The sequence below is a fragment of the Hemicordylus capensis genome, chromosome 1 (assembly GCF_027244095.1).
Source record: "Hemicordylus capensis ecotype Gifberg chromosome 1, rHemCap1.1.pri, whole genome shotgun sequence".
Lineage (NCBI taxonomy): Eukaryota > Metazoa > Chordata > Lepidosauria > Squamata > Cordylidae > Hemicordylus > Hemicordylus capensis.
The window spans coordinates 281611256-281628987 of record NC_069657.1 but is presented as its reverse complement, the minus strand read 5'-3'; the positions used below and the strand labels follow the sequence as shown (position 1 = coordinate 281628987).

The following is a 17732-nucleotide window of genomic DNA, read 5'->3' as shown; positions in this document are numbered from 1 at the left end:
GCTTTTCTAAGTGGTGTCAGCCAAATTCAGCTAGCAGCACTTTTTAAGCAAACCCAAAGCAGGCACCAATGAGCTTGACAGCTGGCTGGGTTTTAAACATAGATGGTCATATTTTTGCTAATTTTTTTAATGTCCATTTATATTTGGTGTTAATGAACAGTTTTTAATTGTGTGTATGTGTGTGTGTGCAGATGCCATGTTTCACTGATGTAATAAAAAACAAATGTCAGTTCTAGAATGTGACTTCTTTTACTTCAGATAACTTGGAGTGGCATACTTTTCAACATACAGGTGGCCCTTGTTATTCGCGAGGGTTCTGTTCTTGCCCATAGGCGTGGATACGGAGTATCCGAATAATGAAACTTTGAGTCAATGAAAATTGCGAGGTTAGGTTCCTAACAAAAAAATGAGGGCCAAAAAAGCAAGAGAGGGGCAGAAATAACAGAAGCCAGGGACAGTACCTTATTCTCCAGGTCTCCTGCAATGCCCCTGCAAACCCCGAAATGGTTGAATTTGGGCAAATATTTGCCTTTAAAAAAAAAAAAAAAAAAAGAGCCACAAAATGGCTCTCTGCTGGAAAATGGTGGACAGAAATGACATCAGAAGTCATTTCTGGGTCATTTCTGGCCACTCAAAACCACAGTTAGGTGAATTTTGCTGTTTTTTTACCCGTGGAAAATGAAACTTGGTCTCTCAGACCAAGTTTGGACCAATCTGAGACCCAATCGTGGATATGTGAAACCACAATCTGTGAGTCCACAGATAAAGAGGGCCACCACCAGTACTAACCCTTTGTGAACAAAGACATATAAGAGCCCTATTCTGCCACCTCGTCCTCATCTCATTCTGTTCTATGCATATGCAGTCGTTAACACAGAAAACATACACGAGTACAGACACCTGTATGCACATACACATAATACTGTATGTGCCTAGAGGTATCTGTACACATGTACATGTTTTGTACAAATAATTGTATATGCAAAAGTGAACCCAGGTCCCATCATCCCTTGCTAACTGTGAGGCTTCCATTCTGGGAAAACCTCGCGGTTGGCAACTTCACAGTTGGCGAGTCATTAAAATCAATGGAAAACAGGGGGTTAGGGGAATTGTGGTCACGAAAAGGCCACAAAATAGAAGAAATCCCTGAAAATCACCCTTGACCCCCAGAAATCACCCCTGACCCCTGAAAACCACCCCCAAACCCTCCAAAGCTACCCCATACCCCCTAAAACCACCCAACCCCATAAAATCAACCAACCCCAGAAAATCCCCTCAATTGCCCAAAAGGTTTTGCCAATCCGTGCATACTCTGGTCGCAGTTGGTGAGACCTGCCACAATTCCCCAGTTGCGGATACTCAAAACCACGATTGGGAAACCCGCGGTTGGCAAGGGATGACTGTACACAAAGACAGGGTACAGATAGGAATTGTTCTACTGTATGTCCATTCAACACAATGTGTGAATGGACATACTTTGGTCCCCACTTAGGCTGGGGACCAAACTACATGTTGAGGTATTCACACACGCAGCCAAACCCAGGCTTGGGTCGAACCCGATCCTGGCTCTGCTTTGGCCCTAAGCCTGGGAATTTACCCCAGGTTTTAACCTGAGTTTAAGGGTGTAAGCGTGCCCTTAACTCCAGGTTCAGGGTTGTGTGTGTGTGCGGGCTGCAGGCAGCCCACCCACACACACAGGGTTGGGCAACAAGTGTGCCTGGCTGAGGGAGGATCCCTCAGTGCACTGTGCTCCTGGTGCAGTGCCTTGAGAGATGCCGGAGGTCTTCTTCCTCCCGCTCCCTGCTCTGCCGACCACAGTGGCACCACTCGTGTGCCCCTGCAAGTGGCAGAGCCTGGACGGGATCGGAGGTGTTGCGTGGGGAGGCAGGAGCCTCCTCACCCACAGGAGAACAAAACAAACAAAAAATTGCTTGCAAGTAGAAAATTAACACAGTAGGTAGAAATGTTCGAGCACAACCCTTTGCTTGTTGTGCTGGTTTTCTATTGAAGAGGAGCTATTATATTAGGGAGCATTAAAAATATGATGCCCCTATCTGCTATCTAAAGTGCCCAATCTACCAGATCCTGCTGCATGTGTAGACAGTGGCGGCACCATAAAAAAATTGAGAGGGGACACAGAAGGGACAAAGTGCTTTTATGGGTGGGTGAGCTGTGTCCCACATATTAGACTTCTGAAATAGAAATGGGGGGGGGCAGGTAAGGGAGCAAACTACTTGACTGAGGGGCACTTGTGTGTAGACCAGCCCTAACAATTTATTTTCACATTTGTAACCCCTCATCAAACTAAACTAGAATAACTCTAAATTCTGCACTCTTTGTTTTTTTTTCTCTCTCTCTTCCTCGCCCACTTTTTAAAAAAAAAAAACACACAATTTATCCTGGGCTTTGGAAGCTACTGGGTCTCTTTTGTGAAGACTGCAAAATCAATATCTATATACTTAATTCTCTTAGCTGGCCAGATGTGTGAGGATGTGCGGTGGAAATCACATGCATGGCAGAACTCTCGCAAGAGTTCTGCACACGTGTGAGGAGGCGGCTGGCCGGAGGGCAAAGCTGCGCCAGCCTGAGGAGGTGGCCGGTGGGAAGAGGCACTGGTGGGACGGCGTGGCCCTGGCCCGCCCAGGTAAGGAGGAGGCGGGAGGCAGCGGTGGGACGGCCTGGCCCTGCCCACCCACCGGGGTAAGGAGGAGGCAGCGGGCCAGCCTAGCCTGGCCACCAGGAGGAGGAGGCGGGAGGTGGCGGCGGGGCAGCCTGGCCCTGGTTTTGACAGCTGGGGGAAAGAAAATGGCGGCAGTGTGTGTGTGTGGGAGAAAACGGCAGCAGCGGGGGGGGGGAGATGGTGGCAGTGGGAAAGAAAACAGCAGTGGGGGAGGGAAGGAAAATGGTAGTGGCAGCAGGATAGAAAGAAGTGGTGGCAGCAGGAGGGGATGAGAAGTGGGGGGGACAGCTTAGAGGGAGGGGGAAGGAGGGAAGAGAACTAGAGGCACAGATGCTCTGCTCCCGGGCCAGCTAGTAAATAAATTAATTTCTTAAAAGAGAGCCTTTGTCCAAAAGGCTCTTTTTGCTGACAACAGGAACTCTGCTGCTTTATTATATAGTATCCAATATCCAGAAAAGCTTTTGGATGTATTGTTTTACTATAGACCAAATGCTTTTAATCTGACATGATTGTGGCTATTACTTGTTTGACATTTTGAAATAACTGCAGTGCGTTACACTGTATAAGTAATGAAAACGAAAATATTTCCCTAGACCAGATTTTACACATGTATCTGTGCTCACACATACCCCAGCAGAGATAAGGAATTATATTTGTATTTTGTTCTTAATATAGTCATATAACTTGTTCTTATAGAGATGTAACAGTGTTAAGGACACAGTGGGAGCTACTTGTTATTTATCAATTTATTTATCCTGTCTAATGGGCACAATGCCCCACAAAGTGGATGACATTACAAACAGAAAGACAACAAAGAGACTATGGGGTCACACGATCACTGACAAGTAAGTAACAAGAACGAAAGAGGTGCCCGGTGCATGTGTGCTCACAATGCTTCTGGCTTCTCCATGTCACGCGAAGCTGCCATTTGTAGAATCCAGAGGAGAGTTGTGGTATGCAAGGACAAGACAGTGGAGCTGAATCCGGAATGTCAATGGTTTAATAAGATAGATATTATTTACAGAGAGGCAAGTGCAGTCTGCTTTCAGTGCTCTTGCTGCTGGCTGTTTGTTAGCCCCATCTCTACTCCAGGACTGGAATAAAAGTAACTAAATCACCATTCAAAAGCTGGCCTGGATCAAGGAATGGATTAACCAAAAACACCACACCAATGTCGAGTGTGCCTGATGTTCTCCACACGGCTTTAATTCTTGATTACAGGTGTTGGAAGAATGTTGGGCAGAGGAGGGAATCCAACATTCTCCACCCAACATTGCCGGCTTCACATGACAAGAAGCCGGAAGTGTCAGGAGCATGTGCTGGGCACCTCCAATCCCCCTTTCCATACATGTTACAAGCAATAGTGTGAAGTGGCCCACTTACTGAGAGATCACCACCAATGGTAAGCCTATTATTTGTGAAAACTGTCTTCTGCCAAGAAGTATTTCTGTTTAACAGTGGTTGTAGGAAATCTGGGTCCAGATTTTGAAAGTGAAATATATCCTGTAGACAGGGGTCTGCATCCAATGGCCCAGGAAGGGCCCACTGTTGATCACAGAGACCACCTTTTGCCTGCAGCTTTAATGTGGTAATGGCAGAGGAACTCTGTCAGGGCCTATCGAGGTAGGATGTGGTCCTTGGAGGACAGTTTGCCAAGGGCCTCCTGGAACCTGAATCCAACCCTCTCAGTAAGGACAGATAAGAACTGTCACAAAGCACTACTTACATACTGTTTTTTAGTCTACTTTTCTTAAGGAAAGTAAGCTTGAGATCACTCTGCATTCTGTGTGTGTGTGTGTGTGTGTGTGTGTGTGTGTGTCCCGAAGTTCGCAATGCCTGGACCAATATGAATCAAACTGGGTACAGTTGTAGGGACACCTAGGGTCACCTCAACAGCATACTTTGTGATGATGTCATCCACCCCAATTCAAGGCGGCAGAGGTGTAAACATTTGAGACACAAGTGGGCTATTTGTGGACTGTCTAACTGATTTGAACCAAATTTGGTACAGTTGTAGTGAGAGACACATAGGGACACCTCAATGGTGTAGTTTGTGATGGTGTCATCCACCCTAATTCAAGATGGCGCATGCATGAATGTTTGAGGCACAAGTGGGCTAACTTGTGAACCACCTAACCAATTTGGACCGAATTTGGTGCAGTTGTAGTGAATGACACAAAGAGACACCTCAACAGCATAGTCTGTGATTATGTCATCCACCCCAATTCAGGATGGTGGACAAATGAACATTTGAGGCACAAGAGGGTTAACTTGTGCGCCTCCTAACTTATTTGAACCAAATTTGCTACAGCTGTAGGGACACATAGGGACACCTCAACGGCATAGTTTGTGATGACATCATTCACCCCAATTCAAGATGGCAGACTCATGAACATTTCAGGTGCAAGTGGGAACTAATTTGGACCAAATCTGGTACAGTTGTAGGGACACATTGGGACACCTCAAAGGCATAGTTTGTGATGATGTCATCCACCCCGATTGAAGATGGTGGATAAGTGAACGTTTGAGCTGCAAGTGGGTTAACTTGTGAACTGCCGAACCAATTTGGGTCACAATTAGTCCATTCATAGGGATAGTGAAAGGAAAGTAGGCAGATTAGTTCTTACCAGAACTTGTCAGTATCTGAGGCAGGCCACTGTGAAAGACTGTGGCTCATATCCAGACTAATGAAATGGGCACAGAACAGAGAGCTGCGCTCACACTTTGGCAGTGTCCACCTCTATGGCTGCATTCAGCACACACTGGGGAGGGTGAATTCTGGTGTTCCTACCTTCTCAGATCACCCTGTAACAGGTAGAAATACCCTCAGAGACATACTTCCTTGAGTTTCAGAGTGCTTCTGGGGGAAGGAGTGATGGATGACATTTGACTCCCTCATAACAGGGACCAAATTACTCTGCAACACCTGGATGTATGTCTCAGAGAGCTGCATGAGCCTCAGGGACATATTTCTACCACTTGTAGGGTGATCTGAGCAGAAGGTAGGACATTAGAATTCACCCACCCCACTGCATGCTGGGCAACATGCAGCTAGTTCCAGTCCTCCAAAGCAGATATGCTGCTCATGTTATATGCTCACTTTGGTAGTCCAGATCCGAGTCAGACTCCTGCTCCTGGCCTAGTTTTGGTGCATCTGGACTAGGCAAAGAACTCCTTGCTCCTTTCTTAGCCAAGATGTGTGGTCTAAGTATCCCTCCATTTGTTATGCTTCTAAACTGATCAGATGGCTCACCTGAGAACAATGAGACCACTTCTTATATTTTACAGGCAATTTCCTCCCCCACCAGCAACAAACGCCACATCTTTTCTTTTTAAAGGTCCTATTAGGCATACGAAGGTATAAGTCCTATTGGATTCAGTGGCACTTAACCTCTGAATAAACATGCTTAAGATCAAGACTGCAAGGTCCCTATGTCATACCTAAAGCATGACTCTCTTTCGTTTCAGCAATATTGCTCCATGGCTGTAAAGGCAGAGCCTGGGTCTTCCTTTCTCCTTGAAATCCAGTTGTATCACCTCCGACATATTCTTGGCTCCAGACCAAGGCAAACTGCACAGGATACTCTGAGACTCTGAAGCTGTTTGGTATTTGTATTGGACTTGTGCCAACATCTATGTAGGGAAGGAGAGCCCCTTCTTATTAGCAAAGTTGAGGGATACTTTCCCCTCTGTCTCTTCTCTCTGTGAAGGAAGTAGGAAGGGGCTGGGAGAAAAGGAGGGAGGGAAGGCATCCAAGAGGAAAAAAAGACAACAATACCATAGCTTATTAGGGCCCAATGTGTTGGAGTCAGGAGATTTGTCTTTAGGGGCACCTGAACTAATCTCATTGGAGAAACTAAGTTCTCCTCTTTCTTTTTCTATTTCAAGTATTTATGCAGTCACACTCTTTAGCAGATGCTCCAGCTTTTCTTTCTTTTTTAAAACAAGCCACTTAGCCTAAGGAGCTCTGTGGAAAAATTCACCTCAGCAAATTTCATTTGATTTACTATTCCATGCTCCGCTGTACCATTTAGAACTCATTTGATTTGTATCCCACATTTTGACTAGAGAATGCAAAATGGCTCACAACATTCATAAAACATAACAGTTCCATTGAAAACCTTATATTTTAAACCAACAAAAAAAAATCCTACACACATCCTATGCATCCTACCATGTAGCAGGATGAAACAGGCTGCTTCAGATGACAGATTATGGGCCAGTTCTGAGGGACAGTATGGCAGCCCACTCAGCATACACATCGACACACCACCCCATGGATAGTCTACAAAAGAGGAAAGGCAAAATCATAGCATGCTGCTTTTCCACTTCCCTGTTTAACAGAAAAGGAGGGAAGGGGGTGAGCCCTGAGAGAAGGAATGAATTGAGGTGTGATTGAAATTTTTAGAAAGAGGTAAAGAAAGGAGGGTTGCTATCTGGTGTTCTGCTTCAGTTAATGAAATGTCATGGGCTGGCAGGCACTATCTACATATGGAAAACAGGGACACAGAGAAAGGGAAAGCTTGAGGAGCAACTCCTCACTTAATTTTTGTTGGGAAAGTGAGAAAAATATGTTTTGGGGACTAAAGATATGGGTTATTAGGTTAGGCGGTGGAGGGGGGGGCTCAGTAACATGATGGGGGGGACTTCTCAAATGCTTAGGTGGGGGGATTTGTGCCCCTGACAGAGAAAGCTTCATTGCTCTGAACATGGGGGACTGAACCAATGGAAGGTGATACTTTGAGCGTATACAGGAGCAGGCATGAGACAATGTCTTCACCTGTCTTTTTCCGGGATCTTTCTCACAGCTAATTGATTTTACTGCAAGAATTGGAAGGCAGCTGAGAATTAGGAAAGGAAGGAAAGGAAAGGAAAATATTCCAATGTCATCATTCAGACTTTGAATGTGAAATTCCAATGTGGGTTTTGACTTTGAAATATTGTTACAAATTGAGTGATTTAGATCTATTGGCAGCTCTTGATTAAAAAAATTGTAGCAGATTAAAGCCTTTGTCTCAGAGCAAGTTCATGTGAAGGAAAGAAATGCTGAATCATCCCTGCTTCTCCTAAAACTATTTTGTAATATCGGTAGGTTCAAAATGCTGCCACCAAGGACCCTAAAACGTGTAGAGAACCGGACCAGTGGCCTGGGTGCTGTAATCCAAGGTCCTTCTGTAACTGGGTATTAGGCAAGAAAGGAAGAGGGGGGAAAACCTTCCACATGTAAACTTACACGGAATGAGAAAACTGAAAATTGCTGACCATTTGAGGATGTGTTTGCATCAGAGAAACCCTTCCTTCGGCCCCCTCTTTTCCTGAGTTAAAAACCAACTCGGAGAGGCTTGTAAAAGAAAAGGCTTAGGAAAAGCCTAAAAAAAAGCCTTGTAAAAGAAAAGGCTTATTCAATTACTGCAGTCTGCTTCCATCTGAGTCTGCTTCCATTGTTCTAGCTTTCTTAGAAACAGTTAACAATACTTTGCAGATTACAAAAATGGGTTGTCTTAGACATGTTTAAATATTTATTGAGTCTTTTGCAACACCCTTGGTAGGATGGGCGTAGGCTAGTGTTTCTTATTTCAATTATGTTGTAGGTACACTATAATAAAACATTATCAGGACTATGCAAAACACCACCGCCAAAGAAATATAAGTTTCTAATGCACAATTTGACTAACAAACTGTTACCTATGCTGACGTCAACTTTCCTTGAACTCACTTAATTCCTGAGGAGGATCAAGCTTCCTGCAATCCTTTCTTTTAAAGGTCTACAGAGTTATTCTATGAGAGAAACCTCCATGCTGGCTTTGACCATGAGGGAGCAAACTCCATTGCCTCTCACTAAGCCATTCCGCACACGCTTCTCTCCAACAAAGACTGCTCTTCTGTTCCCAGAATTCCCAGCAACCACTCTCTAGGTCCCACCCACCTGGTGTACTGATTTGTGCCCTGTCTCCCCGACGTGCATGCGTGCAGTGTGTGTGCGCGCAAAAGGCTCCGTGAAGTCTTTTGCACTGAAGAGGGAGAAGGGGCGGCAGGGAGGTATCCTGCTGCCCCAATTACTACATACAATATGTGCGCTGGAGGGGGGGGAAGTGGCAGGAGGGGTAAGTAAACCCTCCCCCGCCCTTAAAGGAACCCCCGACAAAGTGCTGGACCACAGCGCTGTGGTTCCGTGCACACCCCTACCACCTGTCCATTAATGGAACACTCAGTGACACAGGAAGCCACAAGCAGTGGGCTGGCAGAGGTGGCAAAATCTGCTGCCTAGGTGGCAGCCTCACTATGCCTCATTAAAAGGTTGGCCGTGGTCCTCATACAGGGGAGGAGTGTGGGCACACACATCTCCCCCTGCCCCATCTGGTACACTATCCCATTGTTGTCTAATCATGTAGGGGGGTGGTTTGTCCGAACAGCTCCAAACACATGGATTAAATATTACTTCAAAGTAGTATTTTATCTATTCATTGAGGAGCAGTTTAGCTTATCAACGTCCCTCCTCAATGCAATTAGGCATCAGTGGGAAGATGTGGCGAACGTGCACACCCACACAGCTTATCTACATGATACTCTGGTTGAAGTATTGCCAAACTAACCAATGATTGTTGATCTGAACATATAGTTCAGGCATAACAGCATACAGCTATCCATACATTAGGCTAAACACACATACTACAATAAACATGATCTGTATTCTACGTTTGTAAGGGTACAGCCCCTGAGTTGACTTTTAAAATTAACTTCAGGGGCATAACTATAATAGGGCAAGGGGAGACAGTTGTTTGAGGGCCTTGGGCCCCCCCCCCACCCAGAGGCAAGTCACATGACTGACTCCCCCAGCCACGCACTCGCCCAGGCTCCCTTCAGTTGTATTCATCCTCCGAAATTGATGTGTGTGTTAAGACCTGGAGCTACTAGAACAGTATGTCTTTCTCTAGTATCATTTTACTATGCTTTTTGTTACCACTATTCAGCCTCATTTAAGATTTCTTTACTTCGTGAGCTGAGCTTCAGTGAGGGGGAGGCATTTTAAAATCTTGTCTCTGGGCCCCCTCCAACCTTGCTACGCCCCTGATTAACTCTTTACATTTGTTCATATTAAAATGTATATGTATGTGTACACTATAGAGGAAAGTTTGTTCCCTTTTCTTCGTAATCAGAAAATTAATATGGTTAATCAGAAAAAAAACCTTTTAAAAATATAATCTATGAGGTGACCCTAAATGTCAGAAGAGTTGGCAATGCAAACTGACTTTGACAAAAGTTAGGTGGTGTTGACATGAAAAGTGTAGGCCAGTATGGTTTTTTCTATTTTTGAAAAATAACATGGCAGTGGAGAGTAAACTTGACAGACTGATCATTTTAACACCCAGTCAAACTTGATTAGGCCACAGAGAGATGGTGGTTTCTATGGTGATGAAGAACAGCTTTTATGGAAAGCATTCTGTGTGGGAGGTAGGGAAAAACATTTTAGGTCCATTTCAAAGCGGCTAGTTGCTTTAGTGATTGATAGAAGACTGAGAAAACAGCATATCTGAATAAGAATTATACAGCATGGATGGAAGGGATAAGTGAAACGGAGGACAAAAGCCCAATAAAAGAATGTCAAATCTGATGTATTTGAATGACTCAAAAATAATTTAATTATTTTTCTGAAGTAAACAAGAAGACTGAAATTATACAGTTGTATGGCATAATCCAGAAAAGGCAGAAGATCCATATTCTGTATTGTTTCAATGTTTACAACTCATATGCTTCAAATTATTAGATATGAAACCCTGGCCATTCATTACGTACTAGTGCATAATACTAATGGAAGTGTGCCAGCAAGCCCCACCCCATCCTGCCCCCTGCGATCCATAATCGAGAGCACAGGGTGCCCTAGCCTTCCAATCATGGAAACAAGCTCCATCATACTTACGCTATTTGCCTCTTCAGACATACACCTTAAGTGTGGACAGAGCAGCAGTGTGAGGCTTCTCAGAACCAGGGTGGGGCTTGCTGGTGCATTCTTGACACACTGCACAGAGGTACAACATCCCTTTTAAAATAACTTCTGATGAGGACTTGGGTTTAACGAAGGAACTGCAGCAGGTGCTGCTTTAGTTTCCTCCCCCCTGCATGACACCCTGCACTTGCTGGAATCCCCTCTTCTATATACCTGTACGGCATACATTTGTAAACATTTCTGGTCTAGAACTTTCTGGCCACCCAATGAAAAGTCTGAGTTTTAGCCCAGAAACCTTTACAAATGTCTGAGCAGGTTTCTACATCTCTGATCAACTCTGAGAAGTGATGTGACTGGAATTCTTCCTAGATCAAACAAGATTGAGAAAAGGCTGGATTTTCTTGGCCCACTACATATTCCTTAGGGGAAACCAGTGTGTTCAGAATTTTAATTTTTACACAGCCATGGATGTGTAAAAATAAGGAGCTCCTTCGCCCACTCACAACTGGCTGTTTTGCATATATAAGATAATTCATAGATAGATAGATAGATAGATAGATAGATAGATAGATAGATAGATAGATAGATAGCTCGTTGTATACAGCAATCTCTATGGCAACAAACAATATCATTTTTAGGGGCTCTCTGAAAATGTAGAAATTGTAATAGATAAGGAGGTCATTCTCACAGCCAGCTCTATCTTGATTAGCACCGCTCTACACAGGTAGAGCTGCTCATGAGGACCACTGGGATCAATCCTGATCCTGGTGCTTCTCATCCAGGTAGCCTGGGTTTTTTTTACCCAGGCTAAAACTGATAATAGGAGGGCATGCACATGCCCTTCTTCCTCACTGCCTGCTCATGTGGGCAGCCAAGCTTCTGGCAGGCCTTTTAATGATAGAGGCTGAGGGAAGGAGTGACCCAGTCTCTAGCAGTTCCACAATACATCACGCTGCTCATGCAGTGCATTGTGGGATTCCTGGAGGTCAGGCTTCATTTCCCCAGTCTCCAGATTGCTGCACTGCTCACCATAGCAGCAATCATGTGGGCCTGCGAGTGGTGTGGCGGGAAGGGAAAGGTGGTCATGTGGGGAAAGGTCGGTGTGATCCCGCCTTTCCCCCCTGTCCCAAGACCCACATGCAGTGTTCGTGAGAATGACCTCAAGAACCCCTTGAGGTTCAGTTAGAATCCCTGCTAACTTGGCAAAGAGGTACCTTTTAACATAGGGATTCTCTTTTATTTAGCAGGGGGAGAGTAACTGGCCCTATCCACCCCCAGCACAGTACCTCTAGTGACTGTGGCTGGTGTGTATCTCATGTTTCTTATTAGATTGTGAGCCCTTTGGGGACAGGGATCCATCTTATTTATTTATTATTTCTATGTGTAAACCACCCTGAGCCACTTTTGGAAGGGTGGTATAGAAATTGAATAAATAAATAAATAAGGCATAAATAAATAAATAAGGCAATTAGCATTTTGTATGCTAATAGAGTTAACTTTGGGGAAATATATATTAATCAAGCAATATCCAGAAATGGTCAGAAAAACAGCAACAACTATTTTTTAACTTATTATTATGCCTCTTGGAAAATAAATTGCAAATGATTGTAAGGAAATTGCAATTTATAATGTGAATGCAAATCAGCAGTGGTTGAGGAAATAGTTGAAAAAACAGAAAGTATCTCTTGTCTCAGGCTGGTTTTAATTATTGATTTTAAAATAAAATGTATTATCCAATATACCAATATAGATTGCATGGATGCATTTTTAAAATGTTAATAGAACCAACAAAAAATTACAATGTGTATTTCTCTGTCCTAGATTACTTCTCCCCCTGCAAAGCTTTGTGTAATGTAGAGTACGATGAGGTTCATTCTCATTGTAAACAAACCAGTATTTATTCTAAAGTGCAGCTGGCTACATGTTGTGCAGTGGGGGGAAACTGTGCAGTTGGAACTAGGTTTTTGTGCAGTTTGGAATATGGGGGTTTAATAAGGGTTTTAGAAATAGATGAGAAAAATGTCTCAGTCTTCAACTATAGTTTGGGATGGAAGATAAATATCCATTTAATAATAATCAATAATTAATAAATGGATATTTATCTTCCATTTATTATTATGATTATCATAATCATTATTATGATTATCATTATTACTATTACTATTTTTCAAGGTGCCTTCTTTGTCCCGTCTTCTCTTGTTTCCCTGTCCTTCCTTACCTCTTCCCTCTGTCTCCTTCTCTTAAATTCTCTATTCGTTCTCATTTTTACTTCTCTCTGTTATGTTATTCTTTTCTTTTTGTCAGTTTAAAAAGTTTGGGAGGTGTTCACAGATGGGGGTGGGTGGGTGCTGCTGCACCAGTTCCTTGTGCAGTTGGGGGGAAACTTAGAATAAACCCTGATATAAACTGAGGGGTGAAGTGGCACCTCTGTACTGTATAGAATGCCATTCTGCCATTGATCGGAGACAGGAACATTTAATGTGTAGTGAAATGCTTACGTAATGTAAGTTGTGCACAGTATCGGTTGAGTTACTCAGTTAAGATATTGGATCAGCATATTGTGTCAAGGTGGGGTGTTGGTAAATGTGGGACAACCTCTTGATGTTACGAGCAGGGGCAGCCCTTCCATGAGGCAGGGTGAAGTAGTCACCTCAGGCACAGGTACAAGTATAGGGACACAGATGGGGCACATGGGGTGTCAAGTACCAGCTCTCTAATACCATGGGCCTCCTTGCCTCCCACTGCCCTGCCTCATCACATTGTGGCATGCTGTTCATTTCCCCCACCTTGTCCCAGTGGGGTGAGCCTCTTCTTTCCCCTCTTCCCCCCATCAACGTGAGCCAAAAATGCTACAGTTTGTCTTGGTGTGGTGGCATGGTCTGTGAGTGCTTGCATGTTGCCACTGCTGCCTAGTATGGCCTGAGCATTCAGAGGACCCCACGTGCAGATGGGAAGGCATCATATTGTCCTTTGCCATAGAAAGCAAAATGTCTTGGACGGCCTCTGTTCACTAGGTATGAGAACTTGGGGGTTAGGAGATATATTGGAATGTCTGAACTGAAGAGATGTAAAGGTTTAGCTGATTATTTCCAAGCAACATGCAACATTTAGCTCCCACACTTTGATTTCTAGGCCACCAAAGGACCTCCAAAGCACCCTTGTTTTTTCGCTCCCTGCAAACAGCACTATGGTTGTCAAGCTGCAACTCATATGATTGAATCATTATTATTTACCAGGAACAGTTTGTTGTATTCTATCCAGCAATCTTTTATGTTTTGTTAATTAGAAGTTTGTCCCCGTGGGGATCCTGTAGAGCAGGGCTGCTCATTTTCAGTCTTCCTGCAGATGTTGGCCTACAACTTCCATAATCCCTGGCTATTGACCACTGTGGCTGGGGATTATGGGTGTTGTAGTCCAAAAACAGCTGAGGAGGGCCTAAGTTGAACAGGCCTGTTGTAGAGTGGGGGGGACGGACAGGAGAAAGTGGAAAGGAAAAGGGAGAGAAAGGAGAAAGAGAAGATGGAGTTGTTTCTGAATAAAACTTAGTTAAACAAACATAAGATTGCTTTGTGTTTATTAAGGAATAAACACAGTTCCTACTATCTGGGATTAATCTCTTACAAATCACTGTCCCTCTTTTGTCCCTTCTTTTTGCCTTTAGGGAAATCCCTTGCTAGAATGCTGTGAATATGGATGTTGTTAATGTTAGTTGAGTTGTCATTCATCCGAGTTCAGCTTCCCTTGTCCCCCAGCACTCTGGAAGTTAAACCTCTGAGTGGGGAGGAAATGCCTCTTGTTTACACCCATGTAAATATTCATGCAAATCAAATCAATATTTATTTTGATCAAAGATCAAATAAAAGATTAAAACAAACAACAATACATAAAAATATTACAACTGACTGGATCATGACTGTGTCAATTGTTGTCGTATTTTCACTGCTGCTACACAAAATTTAGCTACCATATGGGTTATGGTTTGAGCTGTATCAGAGAGCAATAGTTTGCTATGAAACCCCTCCTCCAGACTGTCTGGATGCCTCCACAATAGAGGGGAGATATATCTTGTGCAGGAGGCCTTGTAGAAGGGGCAGTATAACAGGGTATGTTGGATCGTTTCTATCTCCTCTGCCCCACATGGGCAGGTTCTATCAGCCAATGACACTTTTGAGTATCTACCCTGTAGGAGTGCAGAGGGGAGAACATTATGTCTTGCCCTGAATAATTCCTTTCACAGCCTGGGAAAGGAAAGCATTGTTAACTAGCTCACAGGTTCCCATACAAAATATACTACCCAGTTCCTCATGTACTGGGGCATTCCATTTACCTCATTTTTATTTTCTGTATTGTCCACCCGTTGGGAAGAAATCTGTTTGGCTTGCTTGTAACCTAAATAAATAAAGAGTTCTATTGAAAACCCAATGACAGTAACTTATTTGTAACTTCCAATTTCCACTTGGACAGATGGTCATCTGATAGGACCAAGGGAGTTAATCCAATTGGATTAACTACTTTAAGCCAATATTGATCATACACTTCCAAGCCCTCAACTCAATTTTGGGCATCCCAGTCTCCAATCCGAGCACTGCATTAGGCACACATCTGGGGGCAGCAAGAATAGACCACAATAATTTTGTTTGGATTTGCTTTATGGAAACTTGATTGAGGTAAATACCACTTGTGCCCCATATAGGATTTGGGCCAGAGTTCTGGCCTCAAAAAGGTTCAAGGTAAATACTCATGCAGGAAGACTAAAGGCACCAGACAGAACACAGTCAGCATTTCATCTTCTGAAGCTGTTGAAGTATATGTCAAACTACTGATAACATATTGTAGGCAGGGGGAGGTGCAAAACATTTCGAGCTCAAATGGCTGTTTCGAGTGTTTCAAGATCGAAACAAAACACCTTAGAATAAAGGGCCTGTTTCTAGCTCAAAACAAAGCAGCCCTGTTTCAACTCAAAATGTTTTTAGTGTTTCAAGCGCCATTTTGGAGGCCTATTTTTCCCTTGCTGAATGTTTTTTTGGCACTGACAACTAACTGGCTTGTGGTCTCCTTCCTTCTTGGTTGGCTTATTATCATCCAAATAAAATGTTGTTATGGGCAACTGTTGCCCCATTGGCTGGGGACAGGAGCAGAGCCACCATTGAGTGGTAAAGTTCAAAGAACCCGGACTGCCAATCAAAAGGGCTGCTAGAGCCCTCCTTGTATGTGATGTCATACACAAAGGGGGCCAATCACCGATGCACATGATGTCATATACTGAATCGCCAGAGAGCCCACCCCAGCCTTCCAGATTGCATTTCGAGTCAGCCTTTGCTGGCTGGGTGCATTTATTTCCCTTCCCCTTGCTGAAGGGAGAGAAAGGGAAATAAATGCAGCCAGCCAGCAGGCTGGAAATGAGCTCTGGAGATCCATTTCTTGCCACAACACTATCTCACAAACAAAACAAACTACAACTCAAGGGAGGCAGGCACCCAAGTTCTTTGTCAATCTGAGATCCAGCAAAATCAGATAGTTATAGCAGCAATAGCACAGCATATTATACTGAGTGCTGACACGGAAGCCACAAAATCAAACCTTCCTTCCTTCCACCCTGCTTACCACAGAGAGACAGGAGGACAGAGTACTGTAGACAATACTGAGCTAGATGGACCAATGTTCTGACAACAAGAAACAAAAAGCTAACTCTTACCATAAGAAGAACTCTTCTTTCTTCTCTTCTTCTCCAGTGTGTGTATATCCTGCGCTCCAACACTGCTGCCTGCCTGCCTGTGTCTAGATAATGCCATGGCTTCAAATTAGTGTTGAGCCTTGGCTGACAGCTTGACAGATGGATCAGGGTGCCTGCCTCCCTTGAGTTGTAGTTTGTTTTGTTTGTGAGAGAGTGTTGTGGCAAGAAATGGACAGTGGCAGCTCTGTGTGCATGTGTAAGTAATATTTCTTGGCAATTGCTGTGATGAGCTCCATTTCTGGCCTTGAGACTAACTTGTGCTTTATTCACTGCTCTGATCTGCAATCTGCATTGAAAGGTGTACTCAATCAAAATGTGGCTGAAGTTGTTCTAGTTGAGCATATGACTATGCTTGCTGCTAAGGGTGCTGCTGTGGCAGCTGTTGCAATGCTAGGAAATAAGGAGTCATAATTGTGTGATAGAGAGCAACTTGTGCCAATGATGTTACTGCAGCATAGGAACTGTGGCTGGCAGTGGATTCTGGGTAAGTGATTCATTTTGGCCATTTTTGGACTGTGTTTGAAATGTGTGTTCAGTGTTAGGAGGGACAAATTTCTTTTTACTATGTGCTTGCTTCTGTTCTGCAGTTTTTTTCACAGCAGAGTTGCAAAATGTGTGCACTCTGCTTGTTCTGGCCATAGGGAACAATGGGGAACATGAAACACCCATTGTTTCCCATGGATAGCTCCTAGGGACACCAAAGTGGGTTGTGTGGTAGGGCATTATGGGTGCTACCTACCACCCAAACCACAAAAGAAATGGGCAAGTGGATGATTAAATTTTTTTTTAACTTTCCCCCATAGGATCCTATGTGGGTTTTGGGAAAAGGTTAAAAAAAATTAAAAATAGCCCTCTTGCCCATTTCTTTTGTAGGCTGGGTGGTAGGTAGTACCCATAATGCCCTACCACACAACCCACTTTGGTGTCCCTAGGAGCTATCCATGGGGAACAATGGGTGTTTCATGTTCCCCATTGTTCCCTATGGCCCAAACACATGAAACATTTCAAGTTTGTTTTGTCAAAACATCTGGCTCTGTCATTGTTTCCCATGTCTGTTTTCAATAGTTGCCATCATTTATTTTGTTTTTAAGGGTACAAAATTGTTACAGTTCTTATCACTAACTTCAGGAATTACGATTGTGATTTAATCGTTTTACCTAACCTTGTGGTGATTAAATATGTGAATCCCATAATGTACATGTGAAGAAAAACCCAAAGAGAAAAATACTATTTAAAGAAGTAACATTTAATTTAAGTAACAGTACTGTATAATCAAACAGAATTAATCAAAGCTATCCTCCTTCCCTCAACCAGTAGAAAATTTTGATGCAAAGAGAAATAAAGTGGTATTATGATAAATTGTAATAAAATGC

At 43.6% G+C, this 17732-nt stretch overlaps 1 protein-coding gene across 2 annotated transcripts in view; it reads left to right on the top strand.

The window, feature by feature from the left end:
* The first annotated feature begins 9532 nt into the window (after window positions 1-9532).
* Window positions 9533-17732, top strand: part of TAF1B (TATA-box binding protein associated factor, RNA polymerase I subunit B) — a 95531-nt gene continuing 87331 nt past the window's right edge. Inside the window, exon 1 of one of the 2 annotated variants that reach the window (XM_053285729.1) lies at window positions 9533-9599. In XM_053285729.1, the coding sequence (XP_053141704.1) occupies window positions 9567-9599 (33 nt within the window). In that variant the 5' untranslated portion in view covers window positions 9533-9566. The remainder of the gene's footprint in view (window positions 9600-17732) is intronic. The other variant, XM_053285727.1, reaches the window with a different exon arrangement.